This window comes from Carassius carassius, chromosome 34 (genome assembly GCF_963082965.1).
Source record: "Carassius carassius chromosome 34, fCarCar2.1, whole genome shotgun sequence".
Classification (NCBI taxonomy): Eukaryota; Metazoa; Chordata; class Actinopteri; order Cypriniformes; family Cyprinidae; genus Carassius; species Carassius carassius.
This window is the reverse complement of record NC_081788.1, coordinates 5826254-5852929: the sequence shown is the minus strand read 5'-3', so window position 1 is coordinate 5852929 and position 26676 is coordinate 5826254. Positions and strand designations below refer to the sequence as shown.

The 26676-nt window shown below is 37.8% G+C and overlaps 1 protein-coding gene across 1 annotated transcript in view; it reads right to left on the bottom strand.

The window, feature by feature from the left end:
• LOC132115372 (KAT8 regulatory NSL complex subunit 3-like) overlaps positions 1–26676 on the bottom strand; it is a 60950-nt gene that overhangs the window by 19099 nt on the left and 15175 nt on the right. The window contains exons 6-11 of the mRNA XM_059523819.1: positions 17450–17566; positions 17133–17231; positions 12099–12256; positions 11938–12001; positions 11559–11747; positions 185–341 (exon numbers count right to left, since the gene is read on the bottom strand). Coding sequence (XP_059379802.1) covers positions 185–341; positions 11559–11747; positions 11938–12001; positions 12099–12256; positions 17133–17231; positions 17450–17566 — 784 coding nt within the window. The remainder of the gene's footprint in view (positions 1–184; positions 342–11558; positions 11748–11937; positions 12002–12098; positions 12257–17132; positions 17232–17449; positions 17567–26676) is intronic.

Genomic DNA, 26676 nt, shown 5'->3' with positions numbered 1-26676 from the left:
AGAAGTTAGACACGGGACGAGAGACACATTACTACCGGTTTTGTTACCAGTAATGCATAAAATTGGTTGCCAGTCATATATTTTGTGCATTTATGTCCCACCAGGCAAAAACAGCCTGTGTAATACACGTCCTGTGTGTATGCTGTGTGGAGGGTCCTGGGGCTCGATCTGTGCATTTACACACCTTGCGCTTGTTTATGTGTGAGCACAGTTCCTGAGCGCTGCATGTGTGTCTTCAGCAGCTGTGTGGCAGTAATGAGACTGGATTTCTGAGCTGGAGAAAGTCCAACCATCTTGGGTTTGGGGCTGGCTGTAGGACTACTGCAGACACTGGACATATCCTGAAAGGGAAACATCATTGCAGAGGTCTGAATTACTTCACATGATCCATTGCCTCTTTATATTAACTAAATGTTCTGATTGATTTTAAGCATGTTACTTTGCGGTTAATTTTTAGGGCCGTGGTGTGGAAAAAGCATAAAGAAACACGGAATTCCTAAAACTTAAATTTACAGTATACCAAAGAGTTTGGCAAATTCTGGATGAATAAATCAAAAGTAGAACTTTACACTTCAATTAAAATAAATGATAATCTAATAATCATCATCCTCATTACTTTTTTAAGGAATAATAAAACATTTCTTTTTATGTTTTAATTCAAAGACTACATCTGTGTTGCAGAACTTTGCCAAAAAAAATCAAAGATTTGTATTTGATTACATGTTAAAAGAATAAATGGCTAATAGTCGGGGAGCCAAAGTCTCAAAAATGGGTTGAACCTGACATGGTCTGCCATACTTTTTATTTGTGTTTTTTTCTGTTAACTTTGACCCTAAGAACCAATAATTGGAGGGTCTGCTCTGCTGGAAATATTGCGAAATAACATTGTGGCCATTTTAGTGAATGCATCCTATATTTTTTATCAGAAAAATTTGAAAAATGATTTTTTTTCCTCAAATCCTCAAGTGGGTTTGGCAGGCTGTCAATAAATGGATACACAGAACACATGTGCTGACAACATCCACTGAAAAAATAACTCTTAAAACACATTTCTACATGATTTTGCATCAATTTAATGCAAAAAAGAATTAGGAGTTTTCTCACTTTTTTCCAATATTTTCATCTTAACTTCATTGGCAATCAACTATTCCCCCAAGTTATGACCAGTGGTGGACGAAGTACACAGATCAAGTACTTGAGTAAAAGTACAGATACGTATAGTAAAATATTACTCCAGTAAAAGTAAAAGTACTACTTTTTCAATTTTACTCAAGTGTAAGTACAAAAGTACTAAATCTTGTATGTACTTAAGTAAAGTACTGAAAGATAGATGTTTGCAATTTTATATAGGCTACTTAATTTAATTTTATATTAGCACATATTTTTTTTTATAATCCTACTGTTCAAAGACCAGAGTTGACCATCTGATTTTCACCAGTAAGTAAAAAGTATTTTAAAGTTTGTTGTTTTACAGAACATCACAGTTATATATGACATGATAATAAGGCCTGAAGTTAGGAGGAACATTTTAAAGAAAATATAATTATATTTTCATAATGATTTTTTCCTTCTCAAACCTTGTCTGTGGTGTAAAAACACCCCTGGCCAAACGGGGTGCATCTCTTCCCACTTGGATAATTACTGTAGTTACCATGTTCTGAACATCACATCCTTTCTTTTCTCCCCAGATGTTATCTATCTATCTATCTATCTATCTATCTATATATATATATATATATATATATATATATCTATATATGTATATATATATATATATATATATATATATATATATATAGGTGGTTGAATAAAATATTTGGATATTATTTATAAAAATTACCTCAAGTTAGCATCAGCAAGCTTGTTAGCTAGACAGTTAGCATCAGCTAACAATATTTACTTATTTTCAGTACGGTTATGAATAAACATTCATGTCTGTCCTCGTCTAGTAAATCCAAACAATATAACGTTACTGTTGATAAACAATATAAAATCAGACGTCACATATGGTAGCATTTTAATAAAACTGTTAATATTACGGCAGCGGGGAATTTGAACATGCATGAGTTATTTTATTTAATCTGTGTTAGTTTAATGGTTATTTTTATTTTATTTTTTTACCTAAAACACAGAGATGATTGATGTGTCTGCATCGTCTGCACTCGAGCATTTCAGTGGGCTTAAATAGATCACTCTTTACAGCGGATTTAGTTCCCAAACAACTGACAATTTTGACCTAAATATGATTTTCAGTTACAATTATTAATCATAAATTTCGACATTAATAACTTACTTTTAGCAACATCGAGGGCCGTAGCTGGGGTTTGCAGGGTCCCGCTGAAGGTTGTACCAGTGGGCCCTGTTTGATATGGTTTAATCTGTATGTTCATTCATTTTTATTTATTTGTGCTATTTACACAATGTTTAAGTTTTTTTTTCAAGTTTGTAGGTGTCCAGGTACAGAAACCGAATAATTTAATGTAAAATAGCACTGGATAGTCTTCAATGTAGAAATGAAATATACAATCAAACCAAAATTTATTCAGACACCTTCAACATTTCTCACATTATTACAGTTAATTTGCTATTGCTTAAAAAATGGTTATAAAATATGACAAGAACTTATAGTTAAACTGTGTCAGAACAAATTCGTCTTGATAATGTCATAACTTTGATAGAAATTTATTTAATGGATTACAATCAACCAAAACTACAGACAACTGTTACAATATTTATACAACTATCAATACTTTGACCAATTACCGAGCAATGCTTCATTTTGTTCAGACTGTGGTGTGAAAAGGTTGCATTAGCAATTCAGAAAAAAAAAAAACATAAGCAATGCATGGTGCTTTATAAGATTCTGAATAATTTTTGGTCGAAATTTTATATATAGATAGAGAGATAAAAACATTATATCTATCTATTTCACTAGTATGTAGATTCTTTGGGTATAATATGTCACAGTTTGCTAATACTCACTTACATAAATGTATTAGTGCCCTGTACCTACTAGTAAAATATACATATCAAAAATTATGAATCTGAATATTTTTTGGTTTGACTGTGCATACATTTTTGTTAAAACTACAAAGTAATTCAGTCAACAGCAGTGAGTGAATTTTTCTTTCATTTTCTTGGATTAACATTACAGCAGCTAGTAGCTCAATTAGGCGCGGTCACTTTAAGAGACGATGAACGCATCTTTTTCCTCAACTGTTTACTTTCACTTAAGAAATAACTGACAAATAACTGAAAAAAAACTGATTTTTCTAGCATACTTTCCAAGGCGGGTATTTTGACATATTTTGTATGTATTTGTCGGCACAAGAGCAAAAAGAAGCAGTTTCGGTGTTTAAGTGTTTTGAGAGACGCCTCTCTCTGCGTGAGCCCTGAACACCAGAACACCGCGAGTACTGAATTGGGCTCTTTCACATCTTTTTGTTTGTTCAAACTGCGATTTGTATGTGTTAGTTCAGGTGCAGGAAGGACTTTGAGGAGAACTTCGCAGAAGACAGCCCGGTTCGCACCGAACACAGCGCGCGAGTAACCAGCTACCTCTGTTAAGCTTTTTCGTGTCTTGTGTTTGGATGCTTTAATGTTTAAATCGACAAGTGGTAATTTAAAAACACGTGAAAATGATAAGCTTTCATGACGACGCGCAGCAGTGGCCCGTCAACTGTCCTGACTGAGCATCTCCCGGTTCTTACTTCTATAGACTCGCACTAAACGGTTCATTTGAATCAGTGAGTGGTCGACTCCAGAACAGCTGCAGTCGTTTTATGAAATGTAGTGAAGTTAAAAGTACGATCTTACGCTTTGGAATGTAGTGAAGTAAAAGTAAAAGTTACTCAAAATAAAACTACTCCAGTAAAGTACAGATACTTGAAAAATGTACTTAAGTACAATAACGAAGTAAAGCTACTCCGTTACTGTCGACCACTGGTTATGACATTAGTCAACATGTCATTCTTTTCACCAAACAGAATACTCATTCCACAGGAAAAAAACCCATAAAAATACAACCAAAATCAATGGATCTGTGATGATTTCACTAATAGTTGATCAGCAGGCTCAGAACCTCAATAGAATTGTAGGCTACTCTCAAAAATCCGAAAGACATGCTGGATATTAAACATGGTTTTTAATGTCCACATTATTAAGCATCATGGCCTAGGCATCATTTTAATTTCAACATGACCCTGTTCTCCCAATGGAACTGTGTCACACAAGAAATATAATACATCAAAATGACTTTCATTACTTTATTGCCTCAGATGACAACTATTACAACTTTAAACGAAAAAATAATTTAACATAACTTAATGAAGTAGGTGCAGGTCCCTGTGAGTTGGGATAATCAGGAGGGTGGCACACTGCAGATACTGCTCTGGGGACAGACCTTCACCCTCACCACCGAGGAGACACACACACACGCGGCCTGCTTACGTGTCCCTGTCTTCAAGCGCAAGTTCAATCCTTGAACATCTGTTGGGGTCCCCGGTGCAGAGACATGCAATGTCACACTTCACATTGGCTCTTGCACAGGAGCATCCTCGGGCACACATGCTTTTCTTGCAGTGGCAGTATTGGCTGTGTTTGAGTTCAGAAGGTTTTGCCTCTTTCAGCATCATCTTTGCCACCAATTTGCCACTGACAAGTTGTCTCCCAAAATCAGTGGCAGCTGGGTAGGTTGGCTGAACCATGTGTGCTCGCTTACACACAGCCAACTGATGCAGGGCTCGGCGAAGGTGTAATAGGAAGGCGTCTTCAGTTGGTGGAAGGCAACACACGTCTCCTTTGATGCTCACAAAGAGATGGGCTCGCAGTGCATCTAGAGTACCACCAAAGTCACTCCTGTCATAGAGTGACACCATGTATCGCTGCGCCGCTGTTATAACCTCTTCCTGAACATCCAGGCTCTCAGGGTCACCGTACCTGCACAGTGGCAGAAGGTCTGTCAGGTGTTTAATAGCAGTTGTGTAGGCCCGCCTTTTTCCTCTTCTGTACAGATAGCTCACTGTATCAAATCCGGTAAGTATGTAGGTGCTGAGGAGAAGGGATGTAAGATCTGATGCTGCAACATCATACTTTCCTACCAGAACTTCTGTGATGGCATGAACGGGTAGAAAGATATCCATCATCTTCACCCACAGCTCCTGCAGCCCATCCGTGTGTGATGTAGTACATACACATCATGATCATGTCTGTGTCAGTTGCTACCACTACAGCCCATTTGTGGTGTAGAATTTGTACTGAGTATGCAATATGAGCAAACATCCTGGTATCTGCCTCCTCATGTTTCTCACAGCAAAGTTCTGGAAGCTCAACCTGACAATCTGCTGACAAGAGGACAGTGTGACCAGGATCACAAAAGACTCCTCCAAGAATAAGTGTGCATCCTGCAGGAAGTGACTTATTCTGAGCTGTCCATTCTTCCCCCATGAAGTTCAACAGATTAGCTTTATTCAGTGGATTGTTAATGAAGCCTTTCCATTCATGTATAGGGAGAGTATCATGTGGCTTGTACTCCTTCATTTTGCTGGGGCAGGTCTTCATCCTCTTGTTCCTCACCTTTCAGACTTTCAGCAGGGGAGACATCATATCGATCACCAACAAAGTGGATGCAGTCACACTTGTCTGGGAGGATTCCAAGGAGCTGCCTCAGGTACTTTCCTTGCAGTTCATGGAAGGTGCTGCCCAAGATGTTGGTAACATTGAATGAACGCCATGGCATCTACTACCATTACAACAGGCTTGTCAGATGGCGGTAGTTTGTCCACTTCACCCCATGATCTGCCAAGGGCTGTCTTGATTGCTGCTAGGTAGACTGCCTTGTTTTCTTTACGCATTGCATAACTTTGGTCAAGGGACAGATCTGGCTCAAACAGGGAGGCTGGGCAACTTGTCCATTCATTGCCAAAAACTTCCACCTTCCTGTCTTCCTCTAAGTCCTGAACAAAGTACAGGTTCCGCAAAACTGCACTCACCCCCTCATAGACCTTTTTGGCTTTTAATGTCATGGACATTGACTTCTTTGGCTTTGCTGCAAAGTTTGAAAGTTTAATTTGGGCTACTTTCTCACTGTCTGTTCTTCTTGATGCAGCCAGTGCCTCCAGTACTTTTTCACGAGCACAGATCAAGTCAGCAGATGTGGCTTTGTGGCCTGTTGAAATGTTGATCAGTTCCTATTCTTCACATGTGAAAGGATTGATCATCTGGTTGTTGATGACATCTGTTATTTTCCTTAAACCTTTGCACCTTGTCTGTCCTTGTTTGGTGTCATCTGCATCCAGGTGTGCCATAGCCTTTGTCTGCTCTGACACAGCTTTCAGAACTGGAAGAGCTTTCAAGTATTTCTCCATGGCCGCTGGCTGCTGACTGATGCCAGTGAAGAGTTTTGTCTTGGCATCACGGTTGTAGGTTTTCTCAAGTGCCATGTCTGTCCAGACACCATTGAACCGTCCTTCTGTTTGACGTACAGTGAACTTCCCATCCTTGAATTCCCTATAGATGTTTGGAGCCAGTGTAGGCAAGCTTCGCATAGCTTCTAGGTAGTGGGGCAGGCAAGATACATACTTGTAGTGGCCAGCAGCTACAAGGTACGGTAACATCTTTTCCACTTCAGCCAGGTGTTCCTCCCACAGACCTGCACGCTCAGCATGGATGAACCGTCTAAGAATCATCACCATATCCATGTACATTAGCCATAACTTTGTGGTAGGTGAGGTACATGGTTCATCAAACTCAGCCATCAAACATGTCAGCTTTTTAAGTTGATCAGTTGCATCAGCACACGCAGAAGTTGCCTTCTCTACATCCTCTTCTGACAGGGCATCTAGGAGTAGCTGGACATTGTTGCTAAGCACACACATGTACTCCAGGTCCTTCTCTTCATCGACCAACCATCTGGCAAATGCTTCCCAGTGTAGGGCAAACATGGCTGCATACACCATAGTGTGGGCATGCAGCATTGCATAGTAGTCTTTCCCACTGATGATTTTGTTTGCTGTTCCACGGAGACAGACATCAGCTTCGACCATGATGTCTTCGATTCCAGTGGACTACATCAAATGCCCAATGGCTCCAAGGAAATTCTGAGCCATATGGAAGCCACCCATGTGCAAGATAAGTTTGGCATACTTCTCTTTGTTCTTCTTTTGCATACTCAGAACCACTTCATAGATTGCTTGATCACATGTGATGATGGCATACTCTTGACCATATTTTATCGACACATCCATGCAGTACTGAACAGACTGTTCAACCACATCTGGGTTTGTTGGTGACTTGGGGAAGAAGGGACCATAGCTGATCACAGTTGCAGGGATGGTATCTGGGATGAGAAATGCTTGGAATTAACTCCTTGTTGAAATGGCACAACTTGGTTTCAGGTCCTCCAATAGTACAATAGGTCAGCTATGCACTAAATGCCAGATAATGCTCAGGTGGTCAAGAGGTTCTGCTAGACACACAGGAACCAGGCAGCGACTCTTTTGACGATCTTTTAGACTGAGGTGACATTCCTTGGTCTGAAAAGGCTGAGAAGATTCCAGGGCTGGTTGGCGGGTTTTTAGTAGAGGTAAACTAACCATTGGTGTGGGGTCTTCATCTGGATTCTTGTACTGGAATATGATGTGTGTTGTGCCATGCAGTGTTCGTCCATCCTATGTGTACTCTTGGAAGTCAAGGTTATCAAATGCAAACTGTGTGAATTGTACAACCTTCAGGTTCGTTAGTTTGAAGGCACCATCCCTAGTTGTCTGCTCTTCAACTGCCATCGCCATTGTTGTAATATATCTCTGTGCTTCTTTGTAGCTTATGCTGTTCCCAAATCTATTTAAGAGTGACACAGTCGACTTGCTTCTGATTTCCTTAAGGATGTGGAAAGCTGTCCCAACGCGTTTCGGTGTTGGGAACTTGACAACTGCTTGGCAACTTGACAACCAATATTTTACAATTGCCACCTACTTCATAGTGCCTTCTAAGGTGGGCAATCAAGGATTGACATCTATATGTGGTAACATTGTGAACTCCATGGCTTTCCAAGTATTTATGGAATTCGTCCCTCAAAGCTGTTACGAAGAATATGGCATTCTCTTTTAAAAGGGGCTCATCTATCCAAGAAATGAGTTGGTTGAGTGCAGCATCATATGGAGTGGTGGCAGTACTAGTCTTTTCCTGTGAACCAAGACGCTTTGTCAGGTAGTTGGTCATGCATTCCTTGTGGTATTGGAAGTCCTCAGCAATCATATCGATACACCTGTTTCCATCAGGACCACGAATCTTGTGTAGTATCTCTTCATCTTCAAGTTTGTTTGCTTTTTCCCATACTGCATTCTGTCTGTCATAAGAGGCGATCAAAATGAGGGATCTATTCCCCCTGGTTGTGCGTGCTCTTCCACAAATGAAGCACTTTTTCTTATGTTTGATGGGCTGTGGCATTGACATCCGTGTTTTTTTTATTAGGCTTGCTGTTGTCTGGCTCAGGATTAAGTTCTGCTTCAAATGAAGTGCCTTCTGGCTTTTCAACTTTTTTCCTCTTCTGGTCAACAATTTTACGATTTGTGTACTTCGCACGACATTGTGTGTGCCACAAAGGATTCCTCCCCAGAAAATCACATTGAGCTTTCAGCTGATTGTCAAGTCTGTAAGAGACATCATCCTTTCAGTTGGTTACAGCATATAGGAGGGAAGGAAAGCCGTGATTTTTCCGTTTTTGATGAGGACCAGTGTCACTGTCTGTTTTCTGACATATTATGCAAGCAGTATAGTTGGTACTGAGCAGTTTTCTCTCCAGCTGCTTAGTTGAGAACTCAGGCTCCATCATTTATTCTTCTCCAATTCACATCACTCCTCTCCTGTTATCTACTCGTCACTCTTATCCTCTCCTGTTCAGTTCACTCCTCTCCCCTCTCCTCCACACTTCTCTCCTATTCCATTCTCTCCTCTCCACTCTTCTCTCTTATTCAATCCACTCCTATACTCTTCACTCTCTATTCTCCTCTCCAATCCACTCCGCTTCTCTTCTCTCCTCTCTTCTCCTCTTCTACTCCTCTCCACTATTCTTCTATCTGATTCAATCAACTCCTCTCCATACCTCTCTACTCCACTCTTCTTTCCTGGTCATATCACTCCTCTTTTTTCCTCCACTATTCTTCTCTCTTGTTCAGTGCACCCCTGTCCTCCTCATTTTCTGTTCTGTTCAATCCACCACTCCACTCCTCTTTACTGTCCTTTCCAATCCTCTGCTGTCTTCTCTTCTCACTAACTTTTCCTCCACAGCAAACCCAATAAAATCAAAACCAAATCTGCAAATGGGAAATATTGTGCATTCAGGTGAAAGAAATCTAGATGTTTGACACTACTAGCTAACCAGCTTTTGACAAATCACTCACTCTATATACTGTACTAGGGGTGCACCGAAATTTTCGGCCGAAATGGCATTATCGGTTTCGGGCCGAAATAAAAAAAAAAGCCGAAAAAGTAAACCGAAAATGAATGTCACCCGCCCCTCCCATCCGTGAGCAAGCGCTTAGGTTTCACTCACGGTCGAGCTGTTATCACGCGTCTGCCTATCAAAGATTAAGCATGTCAAAGGGCTGTCACAATCAAAAAAAGCTTGTCACAAAAGCTGCACAATCGATCGGACCAACCTACACAAGTTTCGAAAACGAAAACAGGGAATCGATTTTAACGGCCTTCTCTCGGAGCGCGTACAGCTCGTCACTATACGCTCGCAGCGAACGCGCGTCACACAGCAACTGCAGGTTCTGACACACACACACACACACACACACACACAGAGCCTATTAGTGCATAATATCAATGTAGCCTTCAGTAATGTTTTTCATTGATGTTATGGCAGTCCACATTGCTGACTTGTGCGCGTCTCAAGCGCCCTCTTTACGTTCGCCCTAATGCCTGTTTAGTTGTCGGTGGATTTGCCTATATTTGGCGTTGAAAAACGGATCAACGCCAAATATAGGCAATTTACTAACGATTCAATGAACACTTTGCCTATGTCTCAAAAATCGAACAGGATTTTTTTTTCACAAAAGTGACAGCCCTATACGAGAGGACACCAAAGTTGCAATATGTAACATTTGTTCTGCAAAAATCTCCAAAATTGTTGATTTTTTTGCACAATTTTTAAAAAACTATTTTATTTGATGGAACATAAAACTTGAAGAATAATTATTATTTATATTTATTGTAAAAAGTATTTTATGTTTTGTTATGTAACTGTTACTAAAAGTTTGATTATTATATTGTGATTTTTCAATTCAGATCCATTAAATCCAAGCAATATATACGTTTTTAAAAGAAGCCATTTTCGGCTTCAGTTTCGGTTTTCGGCCAAGTACATCCTAAATTTTCGGTTTCGGTGCAGAATTTTCATTTCGGTGCATCACTATACTGTACAGTACTATATACAAAAAAACTATGCATAATATATAGTGTTTACATCTTACAGAACATTTGTATTGTTCAGCATATCCCATCTTCCTCTTCACAATATCCCAAAGATTTTCTATGGGGTTAAGGTCAGGCGAGTTTGCTGGCCAATTAAGAACAGGGATACCATGGTCCTTAAACCAGGTACTGGAAGCTTTGGCACTGTGTGCTGGGGCCAAGTCCTGTTGGAAAATGAAATCTGCATCTCCATAAAGTTGGTCAGCAGCAGGAAGCATGAACTGCTCTAAAACTTCCTGGTATAAGGCTGTGTTGAACTTGGACCTCAGAAAACACAGTGGACCAACACCAGCAGATGAAATGGCACCCCAAACCATCACTGACTGTGAAAACTTTACACTGGACCTCAAGCAACGTGGATTGTGTGCCTTTCCTCTCTTCCCCCAGACTCTGGGTCCCTAATTTCCAAAGGAAATGCAAAATTTACTTTCATCAGAGAACATAACTTTGAAGTCCAGTCCTTTTTGTCTTTAGCCCAGGAGAGACGCTTCTGATGTTCAAGAGTGGTTTGACACAAGGAATGCGACAGCTAAAACCCATGCCTCTCTATTAATGTGCTTGGACACAGAGCTCTGTGAACAGCCAGCCTCTTTTGCAATTACCTTTTGTTTCTTGCCTTCCTTGTGCAAGGTGTCAATGGTCATCTTTGGAGAACTGTCAAGTCAGCAGTCTTCCCCATGATTGTGTAGCCTACAGAACTAGACTGAGAGATGATTTTAAGGCCTTTTCAGGTGTTTTGAGTTAATTAGCTGATTAGAGTGTGGCACCAGGGGTCTTCAATATTGAACCTTTTCACAACATTCAAATTTTCTGAGATACTGAATTTGGGATTTTCCTTACTTGTCATATATATTTATATACATAGTAAATTGTACAAGTTTTATTATTTCAATTAATTAGACATTATTTTTAATTGCTACAATTAAATTGAACCATTAAAATAGAATCCAGAAAAAAAAAAAACATAATTTGGGAAAAATTATATAATGTAATATACATTTTCTACGTAGTCGAAGATAAAGCTGACAAAGCTTACACATATCTCCCGGCATATCCAACATTTATTTTCAAAATCTTCTCACCTCAGACCCAGATGGGGAGATGGATACCCTCACAGCAGGTGAAGAGGGACGTGACCTCTCAGGGTCAAAGGGCAGCTCACGACGAGGTTTCTTCTTCTTTTCTGCATCCAAATCTCGAGTCTCACAGGAGCCATGGCCTTGGCTCTCAGTACGGGTCAAAACTCCTGTCAGAAAATCGACTATCTCATCCTGAAAACAAAGGGGAAAAAAGACTGTGGCTAAACACTATAGAGGACACACAAGACAGAGCAGTCAGCTTTCCCTAAAAATTGACTTTAGCTGGTTCTGACTTTTTTAATTCACCTTGGCATGTGAAATCAAGCTGATTTTAATATTATGCTTATTAACTTTGTGGGGAAGAGAAGTGAGAAGTACTGACTTGAATGCAGCGATCCACCATGGTCTGGGTCACGCCTTCCGTCTTCATCTTAGTGGAGTTGATCCTGTAAACAAAGCCAAATGCTTTCAACCAATCTATACAGAGAGCTTCCTCAGAAAAACACGAACTGAAAACACGAATCTGAAGACACAAACACAAACCTCAAGTTGTCATCTGCACCTCCGACAACTACCATGCTGTTATCAGCCTGAATCTTCTGCCTGAACTCCTCCATAGTCTCAGGACTGCACTGAAGTGTGTTCTGACCGACCACAAACAGCACTGGAGTCTTCATGTCCAACAGCGGATCATCAACATCCTGAAAAACACAGTCCAAACATTATACTTAGGCCAGCAATATTTAAAGCATCTGCTAAATGTTCTCATGCAGCTCATCATGGCAAAGTGTTTGCTCTTACCCCTCGTGGCCCATTGACAGTTTGGAGGGGGAAACCCAAACACACAACAGCAGTCACATACTCCATGAGGGACACCTGGACACAAACACAGACATCTAAAAATTCATCACAGGGCTCCAAACTGCGACTAAAACAGTCGCATTTGCGACCATAAATATTAAAATGCGAGTGAAGTTTTTGCTGAGGTCGCCACTGGCGACTAGGCCTATGTGTTTACATGCTATCTCTTAAAAAATTGCATGTAATGCCTTTTTTCCTGATTGTTTTGCATTCACATCTTTTGTTATGTTCGCACACTGAGAGAATGCTCATCGAAGTTTTAGTGGGAAAAAGAGTTTTAAACAGTCCTCATCTGCCGCGCAGCAGCGCTGACACGCACCTGATAAACGCGCAAGAGAGAGAAATGATGGAGACTTGAAGAGAAAGTGCAGAAAAACAGCCTCTATTTCATTCATAACTTGAACAAGCTACAACAGGTAAAGCTGTCATCTGTGTGCATATTGGCAATATCATTAACAGTTCTCGTTTATAATCATAAGGCTTCTTCTTAACAAGATCTTAGTCCATGCTGTGTTCTGTTAATGCATGAAATTCATTATTTGAAGTGCACTTGACGTCCAGTAATCGCAAAAAGCTTTGTGCTTTGTTACTTTTTAATTTACAAAGTATCAGCTTTAAAATTATTCCAAATTCATAACAATATTCAAACAATAAATACAGTTTTGGTGCTCTTTAAGGGGCCGTTCACATATCGCGCCTAAAAACGCGTGGAAAGCGCTAGGCGCGCCGCTTTCAGATTTTTTTCCAAAAGCCTTCGGGCTCTTGCGCTCCTGAGGCATCTGCCGTTGCTAAGCAACCTTGACCTGTTCTCTCCATGAAGACGCGTAAATTTCAGGAAAAGGATAAATGGATTTGCAGCACTAAAAATCGCTTGCAGTAGCTCTGTTACTAAATTTATTTAAAAATGGCTATCCATATACAGCTATGATCAGCTGTTCCTTCATCTTGGCTGAGCTTTCAACGTTGGTACTGGAAAGGATGAAGCTGATTGGTTGGTTCTTGTCACATGACCTGCGGTGCACTTGCGGGATTCTGAAAAGTTGAGATGTTTTTAACTCAATGCGGTGCGGGCGCGCCTGGAAAAAAACGAGCGCGTCGCTTCCATTATGAGCACGCACGCATACCGCGCGCCTACATATGAAATAACGAACTTGAACATCCAAAGACGCGACATGTGAACGGCCCCTAATGCGGCAGGCGCGATCGTGAGTAGTGCCTCAGTTCAAGCAGCACGTGAACCTATCATACCTTGCTCTTTACTACTAGAGTACATAATGAACATGAATTAAAATAAAAAAGAAGGCTATTTTATAAGAGATTCTACAGTACAACACTTTCAAACTGCTGAAAACGTGTAAAGCTTGTAAACATTGCAATATTTTGCTATATTTATGAGCTATTGAATTTTAATATTTTTACTTAATCTGTTGTCTACATGATTCAACTCCTCCTATAAAATTTTATTTTACTAATTAAGAAAAACAGACTGAAAGTGTGAAAGACATGCACTCTTAAAAATAAAGGAGCTTAAAAGGTTCTTCACAGAACAATTTTGGTTCCACAAAGAACCATTCAGTCAAAGGCTCTTTGAAGAACAATCTCTTTCTGACCTTTTCATAATCTGTTATTGTCTTCAAATGTTAAAGGTTCTTTATGAAACCATTTAGACAGGAAAAAAGGTTCTTCTATGGTATCATGAAGCACCTTTATTTTTAAGAGAGTATGACAACCTTTACAGGATGCATTGAGGAGGACCCCAAACTATACTCAGGGGCCAAGTGATGCTTATGGTCCATGATATTGGTACAGATTTTGTGTAATAAACAATGCATGACTGTATGTTTCAAGTTGGAAAAGACATTTAGCTTATTCCCAGGTCATCTACAAGATGGATTAAAATGCTGATAAAGTCAAGAAAAGATGAGACAAACACGTCAGTATGATTAAAAAGTTAAAATGTAAAATAAATAATTTAAATAAAACGCATAAAACATGTTTATTCTGTGGCACCTAAAAAATCATTTGGCACCTAAGTTTTTTTCTTATAAGAGCCAATGGCTCCTTACTCGATTTTTTTGTTTGGAGCCCTGCATCAGTTTATAGCTTATCATAGATGGCAATGCAGAAATCTAATGTTGAGAGAGACTTACATGACAAGAGATCAATGACCCCACATTCCAGCCCACCAAGATGATCGGCTTGTGGGGAAAGTGGCTGTGAACCTAGAACAAAAGAACACAAATATCATGTTTTGTTTTTTCACCAAAAATTATAATTTTTTTCTGGGCAGGAACATGATAATTAAAAATGACATACAATGACAGATAATTCAACAATATATATATAGATATAGATATATTTTTCTTTTTTTGTCAAGCGTTATTAAAAGCAGGACATTTTAATAAAATATATAATTTATAAACAAATTAAGCATATTAAAAATAAACTATTATATCCAGTATTCAGCAGTGTAAAAAAAAATTTTTTCCCATACTGTGGTTTATTATTATTTTCTGTGATATTCTAGACCAAGTCTAAAAATATGTGCTCTCTACAAATTTATTTGTACAAACGATTAAGGAATATAAGAATATGCCTTGAATTTCTTATAATTACTAGACAATCTCAAACTTATAAGAAAATTGATTTAGGACATCTAGCATTTATCTGACGTGATCAGCTAAGGGGGAAAAAAATAAGAAAAACCTTATTTTTATACATTAATATATTTCAGAAAAAAAAACTGTAAAATTACAATATTAATATTTATGTCTTAAAGGTGCACTAAGTGATTTTTGAAAAACACTTTTGATCACAGTGTCAGAACAAATCCCAAAAACACTTGCAGCCAATCAGCAGTAAGGGGCGAGTCTAATAATAATAGGGAGAAAAGAACACTCAGGACGGATGTTATAAGATCGTCTATAGATAGCAAGAGACTGCAGATAAAAAATAAGAGGAAATTTTCAGAGAAACAAACCATTAAAAAGAAAGGTTATGATCGAGCAAGAGGTAGGACCCATGTAAATACTGGATCATCTTTCCAGTGGTGGAGCGTGAAGAGCTGGAACTGGATGCCGAGGTTGCTTTCAAATGTTTATGTGCAGACTTTAAAGGTTTTGTTGATAAATTTGGGAAGATGGTTGGCACGTGCTGTATTTTCAACCCAAACTCACAGCTGTTGTACAGCTCCATGTGGAGCAGCATTTCCAGTGAAGTGCTCCAGGACACTGAAAACACTGGATAATGAGCTGTTCGCTTGTTAATAAACACAGTACCATGCTACACTCTGAAACATGCATCAGTTACTGACCTGCTGACTAGGGCTGTCAACGAATATTCTAAATTCGAATATATATTCGAATAGTTTTTAAAAAACGAATTTCGAAGGTGAAAATTAATATTCGCATAAAAAAAAATGTGGAAAAAACGCCCGCGGTAGTAGAGGCGTGGCTGTCTGATTTGCGAGTGGGCGCGCTAGCGCGCCTGAGGGTTCAGGGACAGGTCACAGGAGTCGCACTGTCTGGCACAGCATCACTGCTGAAAGTTGACTCGTCTTCATGGAAGATGACAGCAAGTGCAGAGCCCAACTCGACCGCAGCAGAGAAAATGAGGTAAAATTGTTGACCCGCGAGATAAAGTTGTATGCAAGCTATTCAAGATACAGTTAGCTTACCATTCAACCATGAGGTGCACCCAAATGAGCATGGCATAATGTGTGGAACTCCAGCTAAACAGTCACGTCTTGACACTTAACGTTACTTTGCATCGCCCGCCTCAAGCACTTTGTCTGCAACATGACGAGGCCATAACGGATAAATTAATTTCGTTCATTTGTAAGGACATGAGACCGATCAATGTCGTGGATGGGGCACGCTTCGGGGAGTTCTGTCAAGCAATGCATCCGAGGTTTGATTATTTATCGTTTCATGTCAAGGAAAAGTTCAATGTTTACCACAGCACAGCTCACTCGGAGCATTCAATGTCAGTTCTATATGCTGTAAAACTTCAATTAATATTAATAATATTTGTTTCAATCACTGAATGAAGCCTGCTATATTTGGGACAGAATTCGCGACCTTAAATTGCTTGCACAAAACTCTTGATCAGCACTGAAAAATTTGTTTGTTCATTTAAACCGTTATGCGCAGAGAGGGTGAGAGAGCGTGAGGTCGTGCAGTCTTGGCTATTAGTTGATTTCCTTGTTTTTGTGTAGGTAATACGTTGTCAAATATGTTTAAACTTAAATAGACTATCTATACAAGTAGTTATGTCTCTTTGTATTATTTGTCCTGTTATTGACGTAATGCGCATCATTGACAACATGCGCCACCAGATGTTCGAATAGTTCGAATATTCGTGTTTTTTTTAGAGGGAATATTCGAACGTCATTTTTGAGCAATTTTGGCAGCCCTACTGCTGACACACATCACTGATTTATACACCTGCCAACACTGGGTTTTTTACTCACTGTTGCTGCGAAGCATGTGTTCATTCTGAACACTGTCTAAATACTGTTGAAAGCTACACAAAGCATAAAATAAATGCATTTTAAATGTATCTGAAAATGCAGCCAATTTTCCTCATATAATATACAATTTACATGGATCATACACCTGAGATCAGAAAATACAGAAAAATCCCATTTCTGATTCATATATTTTTCTCTAAAGCGAAAGTGTCATTGGCTAGCTAGAGCTGTGTGTGGTTTTGTACCTCAATGACTTTTCCTCTGACTTTGCCGATCATGTGCTCTACACATTGCGTGATTCCGATGTTGGCTCCACTGCCCACATGAACGTTAATGGGAATTACCTTAATTACCAAAACAAACAGACACAAAATGCTGCATCGGTTTTATCTTAATCAGAAACTGACAGGACTCTCATAATGCAAGAATGATAACATTAACACAATATTTTATTTACAAATGATGTTAATCTGAATGAAACCAAGCCTACATCTGAAGTTATGATGGAGAACACAAAATCAAAGTGTTTGAGACAGCTGTATTTGCCTGTAATTTTGCATACCTTCCCTAGACAGGAGAGCTGAGACTGCCAGAATCTCATTCGTCGAGAGGTAGAGAAGGAGGGATTTGTTGGTCCTGATGGAGCTATCAGGATCAGGGGGGATCCAGGAAGTTTACTCTGAAAAATAAATAAACATGAGCACGCAAATCAGATACAGACAGTAATCAAGACATCCATCAGGAGGATAGCAGACATTTCCTGTTAAAGACTTTTATATTACAGTGTTCTCACACTTCGAAGAAGTCCAGGTCCAAAATCCTCAAATTCAAGGACTTAATGTGGGAACACATTTCAAGTGAGAGCAGGGTTAAACTGTCTTACATTGTTACAGTTTTCATGCGTCAAACACAACTATGCAAAAAAGTTTGCATTTATTTTAGCCATATTACAGAGATCTGATATTCTAATGGCGCTTTTCCACAGCATGGTACAGGGCACAGTACTGTTCGGTTCATGTTTGGGGGGGTTTTCACTGGGAACAGTACCTGGTACTTTGTTAGTACCACCTCAGTTGGGGTTCCAAGTGAACCGTACTGTAACCAAAACATGACGTGTAAACTCTGCTGATCACGGATTGGCCGGAGAGAATCGTCGCTACCTGTGTCACTAAACTAGAATCACAAACACAACAAAACTGATTGATTCAGAAATCAGCACAACCAGCGAAGGATCGATTGCAACTGTTTGGAACGAGCGCACCTTTTTAACAAGCAAAAAATGTTTGTTTCGTTGTCTTTTGAGGAAGTACAGACATTCCTCTCATTGATAGCCGAGGAACGGATCCAGCGAGAACTTGATGGGGCGACGCAGAATGAAAAAGTTTTTCAGAAGTCTCGGCAGTAGAGGCGACGCAACAATAAAGAAATGTGTATAATCCCGCCCACTCTAAAGCAGTACTAAACTGCAGTGAAAACACAAGCCAAGCCAAGTCGTGCCAAACTGGAAAATCACCTTAAATGTTGTATTTCTGTTTTGCCTAAACAACTTACAGTGCATTTAGGCCATACATTTTTTACCATGTGTGTTCCCTGGGAATCTAACTCACAAACTTTTACTGTTTACAGAGGCAGTTTCCTGTGGCTCAGTGGTAGAGCATTGTGTTAGTGGTGCAAAAGGTCGTGGGTTCGATTCCCCGAGAACACAAGTACTGGTATTAAAAAAAAGAAAAAAAAAAAGAATGCTGCTCAATCTGAAAGCAGGTTATAATGGTTTACTACTAATCACGGGACCGGCTTTACCGACGATATGCACATGACAATTGAAGGTGATTAAATAACTAAACATTTGGTAACACTTTCTCTGAAGCCCATATTTATGATATATTATAAGGGTATTCTTAAGGCATTATAATGAATGCATAGTGCATTATAAAAAAAAAACTTATATCAACTTTCTCTCTCTCTCTCTCTCTCTCTCTCTCTCTCTCTCACACACACACACACACACAGGTTTGTTTTTGTGAAAAGTGGGGACATCCCATAGGCGTAATGGTTTTTATACTGTACAAACTGTATATTCTATGGCCCTACACCAACCCTACACCTAACCCTAACTAGGGCTGAAACGATTAGTCGACGTTATTGACAATATTTTTGTTGTCGAGTATTCGTTTAATTTAATTTGACCTAATTTAGAGCCTGCAATAACACAGTTTGACCAGTGTGGCGCTGTGGCACAAGACTGTAATTCAGCCCTACATACTCGATGCAATTCAAGAGAAGAAGGGATAAAGCACTCGCTCAGCACTGTTTCAGAGAAACAGAATGGTGTTTGGATATGAAAATATACGACACGCGTTTTCCTCTCAGTAATAAAATAACAACAACAAAAACAACTACAAAAATATCAACAGCATTACACCGATGGGGATGTTTGCACGAGCTCAGTAAAGCATTCACGTCACGTCTATAGTATTTTATGCAATACCTTAAATCAAGCAGTTTTACGGTATTAAATATTATTATTAAATATTTGATTAAAGTGATGGTTTGGTTTGCAGAGATCAAAGCTTAATCTAGCTCAGGACTATTTTGATTATCATAACCCAGTAAGGTATTTTAAGAGAGATTACTCTACCAAAGTTTTTGAATGGTAATGTTAAGATTTTTAATGTTTTTTTTTTTTTAAGTCGCTTCTACCCACCAATCCTGCATTTATTTGATTCAAAATACAACAAAAGCAGTAATATTTTGCAATATTTTAACGATTTAAAATAACTGCTTTCTATTTGAATATACTTTAAAATGTAATTTATTCTTGTGATCAAAGCTGAATTTTCTCCAGTCTTCAGTGTCACATAATCTTCAGAAATCATTCTAATATACTAATTTGCTGCTAAAGAAACATTTATTATTATTATCAATATTTAAAACAGCTGAGTAAATTTTTTTCAGTATTCTTTGATGAATATAAAGATCCAGAGATCAGAATTTATCTGACATAAAAAGCTTTTGTAACATTATACACAATACCATTCAAAAGCTCGGAGTCTTGTAGAAATTAATACTTCTATTTAGCAAGGATGCTTTAAATTGGTAAAGACATTTATAATGTTACAAAATATTTATATTTCAGATAAATGCTGATCTTCTGAAATTTATTCATCAAAGAAACCTGAAAAAAAAATAATATTCAGCTGTTTTTAACATAATAAAAAATGTTTTTTGGCGCAGCAAATCAGTATATTAGAATGATTTCTGAAGGATCTTGTGACTGGAGTAATGATGCTAAAAATTCAGCCTTGAAATCACAGGAATAAATTACATTTTAAAATATATTCAAATAAAAAACTGTTGTTTTAAATAACGTATTTTCCGCACTATAAGGCGCACTTAAAAGCCTTTAATTTTCTCAAAAAACGAGAGTGCACCTTATAATCCGGAGCGCCTTATATATGGATCAAGGCGCTCTGTCAAAATGTTGACATTCCCTTTAGCACAGCTCCATCTAGTGGATGCATAACGCAAACACAGTCAAACGTTTGACTGCAGTATCTTCTATTCCAGTGGTTTTCAACCTGTGGTATTGCAGGTGGGCCGCCAATTACTATTAAAAGAAATAATATTGTTAATATATGTAAAATGTCTAAGTCATAACATAACATCATTTCATATATATAATTAAATAACAAAAAATAAATATTAAACTGTTTCTATGCTTCCACTATTCGAGCTCGCTGATTGTTTTAAGAATAAACCACCAATTTATCTTAGATATTTTTGCTGCATATGCTACAGAACAACAAATTCAAACATGCATAAATGGCTGTTGTGTTTCCTCCTGACTGCTTGCTCCACTGACTGTCTACCCACTGCCGAGCTCTGCCTGGATCTGGTTTTCCCGTTTTGCTGAGCGGTGCCAGCCAGAGTTATTTTATGTTCATTTCCAGTCCATTCTAGGGCTGTGCGATTAATAGAATCACATCATAAAATCACGATTTGAGCGTGCACGATTTCTTAATCGCTTTATAGCACAATTTTCCGCGGCCCTGACCTCCCGCAGTATGCTATCCGAGCCAATCAGAATGCATTGCGCCTAGCGCGAGAACAGAACAGACTGGGCATATGCCTGTAACTCCAAGTTCACACTCTGTCTGTGATGCGCCTTTTTTCCGAGCCCATGTTAACGGATCAGAGTGTTCACACTACACGTGGTAAAAGGCTAGAAATAAAAACGTGCAAAAATAATTAATATCTAACACATGAGCATAGAGAGAGTTGTAAGCGTACAGGACGCAGTTTAAGTGAGAGGAGACACGTTTTAAGTGCGCACACTCTCTCCGCGCAGAGCAGCGTGTATCTGAGCAAGTACGTCTGGTTTTGTGACAGCTCAAAGGAAATCTTCGTGCGAACAGAGAGATTCGCGCTCGTGCATTATTTTAATGTGCTTTCGCGTTATATTTATGCGCTCTCGCTGCTGACCACATACAGTATACACACTGCAAACACCTGAGGCACCGCTACAATTACTGAGCAATTTTTTGCCATAAGCAGTGTTGGGAAGGTTACTTTGGAAATGTAATAGGTTACAGATTACAAGTTACCCTGTTTAAAATGTAATAGTAGTGTAACTTTTTCAATTACTTTATTAAAGTAATGTAACTAATTACTTTTGAGTACTTTTTGATTACTTTTCTAAATTTGTGAAAATTAAAGAATAATAAATAAAAGCATATACATCAACTTAAATACAGTTATCTAATAAGCATGTGACGTATTCTGTGTAATAAACTCCTGAAACATTGGTGTTTTTTTTAAACTGCTGTCTATATGATATGATGATAGTTTTCTCAAAATAAGTAAAATGCACATGAAGTGACACAGAGCAGTTCTAGAAATTATGTTTATGTGCTCGTGTACTCCTATATTGAGGCGGCAGAGGTTGAAAACACTGCGAGCTTCAGTAGGCCTATGTGTAGTAAATGAAACCATGTCTTTGCCATTAATATACAGGAGGGGCGGACTGGGAAAAAAATCAGACTGGAAAATTCAAACTCATACAAACAAATTCATGGACAAAACTATTTTTGGTATGGACCTGAGATAAAAAAAAAATGTTTAAATCTTTAATTTGGGGACATGCAAAATAAATAAAAGTTCTCTCCTGAACGGCACCTTCACTTCTATTTTTCTCTTCAGTCTCTTTATTTTGCCCTGTTATCCATCTCTCTCATGACTTTAATACTCAAGATTGAACAAAACTATACTTTACAATACAATACTCTACAATACTACAATATCTTTATAGAAAAATCCTAATTGTACACGAGTCATGATTTTCCCTTACAAAAATTGACCATGCTTTTTTTAGCCTATATACAATAACCTTGTTTTGTTTTGTTTTTTGCAAATGGATTTGTATTTATTTTTAAATAACTCAATTTGTAAAATCATTTTAAATTTTTGGTTACCACAGTTAAACAATAGTAACAATTTTCTCTGGATTTATAGTAATATATTAAAAGGTTAATTTTCGTAAGGGTTATGTTGTTGTCTGCCGTAGCTCCCCCTAAACCTATTTAAAAAAATTTGATTGTTTTTCAGCTAAATTACTACTGTAACATTACTACAGATAATAACGATGTCCTTTATATAGTATTTTGAGTGATGACTGGTGAGCAACGTGCAGCTGCTTGATTAAATAAATAAAAAAACAAAGACAAAAAAGCATCTTTACAGAAGAAACTGACCTGAAAGCCTGAACAGTATAGTTCTGCGCTTCCACAGTCCACTCTCTCTCTCGCATTGATTACTCAGAGTCTGATCCAAACCGTTTGGCGGAGGCGCGGAGAGCGCGCGAGTCATGACTCTTCATGATTTATTAGAGATTTAATTATCAAATGGCGGATTCGCAAATGATCGCTTTAGTACATTCAGCAGGCAATTATACAATAATGATATTAAATAGTGGGGCAAAATCGGCTGCCAGGCCACCGGGAATTGTCCCGGTTCTCCCGGTGTCCAGTCCGCGCCTGATTTCCACAGACAGGCAGAATGTGCAAGTCATATATTGCATTTTTGGGGCTTAATATTCACAGACACTAGTCCATGTCATGTTTTGATTCAAGTGTACTGACCTACTTTTGATTTAGTCATCCAAAATGTGGCATGTTCCGTCCGCGTTAGGCATTCCGTTTTTATGACTGGATTCTACAAACTAGACTTGTGTTTCCGCATCCCGGAAATTATTAGGGTGGTGTGTCTCAGAATAGTCAGTGCAATTTGGGAAAGAAATCAGTTAAATCTGTATGTGGATGTGTGTAAATATTCAAATGTAATCCACTTTGTAATCGTTCAAAATTTCATAAGTAACTGTAATTTAATTACTCATTTTTTCTTAGTAACTGTAACTAATTACAGTTACATTCATTTTGTAATTAAATTACGTAACGCCGTTACATGTAACTAGTTACTCCCCAACACTGGCCATAAGTCTATACATTTTGTTACATCTTTACTATAGTGATAATTTTGACTAATGTCTGTTCTAGAGACGTTACAATTTTTTGATAAAGCTCTAATTGGTTTTCTTTTGGAAAAATGTTTCAAAATAATCCTGAATGCATTTATGACTGTAAAAGCATATCTGTGTGTGTAATCGCAAAATTTATCAAAGAAATCGCGATAGTTTTTTTTTTTTTCATATCGCACAGCCCTAGTTCATTCAATAAATACAGTTAACAATCTAGCTTCTGAGTACTTAGTTATTAACCCAACAATAGGGGGTCAGTTAATTTTTTTTGAAGTGGGCCACGCAAACATATGTGTGTGGTTGTGTGGGCGGCGAGCTGAAAAAGGTTGGGAACCACTGTTCCAACACAGTTATATATGACATGATAATAAGGCCTGAAGTTAGGAGGAACATTTTAAAGAAAATATAATTATATTTTCATAATGATTTTTTCCTTCTCAAACCTTGTCTGTGGTGTAAAAACACCCCTGGCCAAACGGGGTGCATCTCTTCCCACTTGGATAATTACTGTAGTTACCATGTTCTGAACATCACATCCTTTCTTTTCTCCCCAGATGTTATCTATATATATATATATATATATATATATATATAGGTGGTTGAATAAAATATTTGGACATTATTTATAAAAATTACCATCAGCTAACAATATTTACTTATTTTCAGTACGATTATGAATAAACATTCATGTCTGTCTACTCGTCTAGTTAATCCAAACAATATTCTATTGATAAACAATATTGATAAACAATATAAAATCAGACGTCACATATGGTAGCATTTTAATAAAACTGTTAATATTACGGCAGCGGGGAATTTGAACATGCATGAGTTATTTTATTTAATCTGTGTTAGTTTAATGGTTATTTTTATTTTATTTTTTTTTACCTAAAACACAGAGATGATTGATGTGTCTGCATCGTCTGCACTCGAGCATTTCAGTGGGCTTAAATAGATCACTCTTTACAACGGATTTAGTTCCCAAACAACTGACAATTTTGACCTAAATATGATTTTCAGTTACAATAATTAATTCTAAATTTCGACATTAATAAATTACTTTTAGCAACATCGAGGGCCGTAGCTGGGGTTTGCAGGGTCCCGCTGAAGGTTGTACCAGTGGGCCCTGTTTGATATGGTTTAATCTGTATGTTCATTCATTTTTATTTATTTGTGCTATTTACACAATGTTTAAGTTTTTTTTTCAAGTTTGTAGGTGTTCAGGTACAGAAACCGAATAATTAAATGTAAAATAGCACTGGATAGTCTTCAATGTAAAAATGAAATATACAATCAAACCAAAATTTATTCAGACACCTTCAACATTTCTCACATTATTACAGTTTATTTGCTATTGCTTCTAAAATGGTTATAAAATATGACAAGAACTTATAGTTAAACTGTGTCAGAACAAATTCGTCTTGATAATGTCAACTTTGATAGAAATTTATTTAATGGATTACAATCAACCAAAACTACAGACAACTGTTACAATATTTATACAACTATCAATACTTTGTCGACCAATTACCGAGCAATGCTTCATTTTGTTCAGACTGTGGTGTGAAAAGGTTGCATTAGCAATTCAGAAAAAAAAAAAAACATAAGCAATGCATGGTGCTTTATAAGGTGCTGAACAATTTTTGGTCCCAATTTTTTATATAGATAGAGAGATAAAAACATTATATCTATCTATTTCACTAGTAGTTCACTGTATGAAGATTCTTTGGGTATAAAATGTCAGTTTGCTAATACTCACTTACATAAATGTATTAGTGTCCTGTACCTACTAGTAAAATATACATATCAAAAATTATGAATCTGAATATTTTTTTGGTTTGACAAAAATGTGCATACATTTTTGTTAAAACTACAAAGTAATTCAGTCAACAGCAGTGAGTGAATTTTCTTTCAGCAGCAGCTAGTAGCTCAGTTAGGCGCGGTCACTTTAAGAGACGATGAACTCATCTTTTTCCTCAACTGTTTACTTTCACTTAAGAAATAACTGACAAATAACTGAAAAAAAACTGATTTTTCGAGCATACTTTCCAAGGCGGGTATTTTGACATATTTTGTATGTATTTGTCGGCACAAGAGCAAAAAGAAGCAGTTTCAGTGTTCAAGTGTTTTGAGACGCCTTTCTCTGCGTGAGCCCTGAACACCAGAACACCGCGAGTACTGAATTGAACTCTTTCACATCTTTTTGTTTGTTCAAACTGCGATTTGTATTTGTTCGTTCAGGTGCAGGAGGGACTTCGAGGAGAACTTCGCAGAAGACAGCTGGGTTCGCACCGAACACAGCACGCAAGTAACCAGCTACTCTGTTAAGCTTTTTCGTGTCTTGTGTTTGGATGCTTTAATGTTTAAATCGACAAGTGGTAATTTAAAAACACATGAAAATGATAAGCTTTCGTGACGACGCCCAGCAGTGGCCCGTCAACTGTCCTGACTGAGCATCTCCCAGTTCTTACTTCTATAAACTCGCACTAAACAGTTCATTTGAATCAGTGAGTGGTCGACTCCAGAACAGCTGCAGTCGGATAATTCTAATTCGTAAACGAATCGTTTGGTGCGATTTGCGATCCGATTTAAAAGTTTATTTTGAAAAGACTCGTTCATGATGAATCAGACACCGCTTCTGCATGTCGGAGCACGTGATATATTATAGGGAGTAACGATATGTTTTATGAAATGTAGTGAAGTTAAAAGTACGATCATATGCTTTGGAATGTAGTGAAGTAAAAGTAAAAGTTACTCAAAATAAAACTACTCCAGTAAAGTACAGATACTTGAAAAATGTACTTAAGTACAGTAACGAAGTAAAGCTACTCCGTTACTGTCCACCACTGATATTGTGAATAAAATTGTTCATCCAAAAATAAAACATCTAATCACTTACCTTTATTTTGTTTCTTATCCATATTATATACTTACGAAAGGAGATGTTAGGCAGAATGATGTGTCATTCAGTTAATTTTTAGTAATTAATAAAGTAATTAAATGTTAAATAAGGTTTCTCTGTAATCTAATTTTGTGTGTCAAATATATTTATTTGTATAAATGAATTGTATAATAATTGTAATTACACAATATTATTTCCCAAAGCTGAAGTGATTAGACTATCCTTTATTTATTATGTATAACAATATTGTAACTAATTGCAAGAGCTGATAATCAATCAAATTCTACTGATTAATCAGTAAAATAATGAATGATAAGTCGATTAATCGTTCTAATAATTGTTAGATTAATCGATA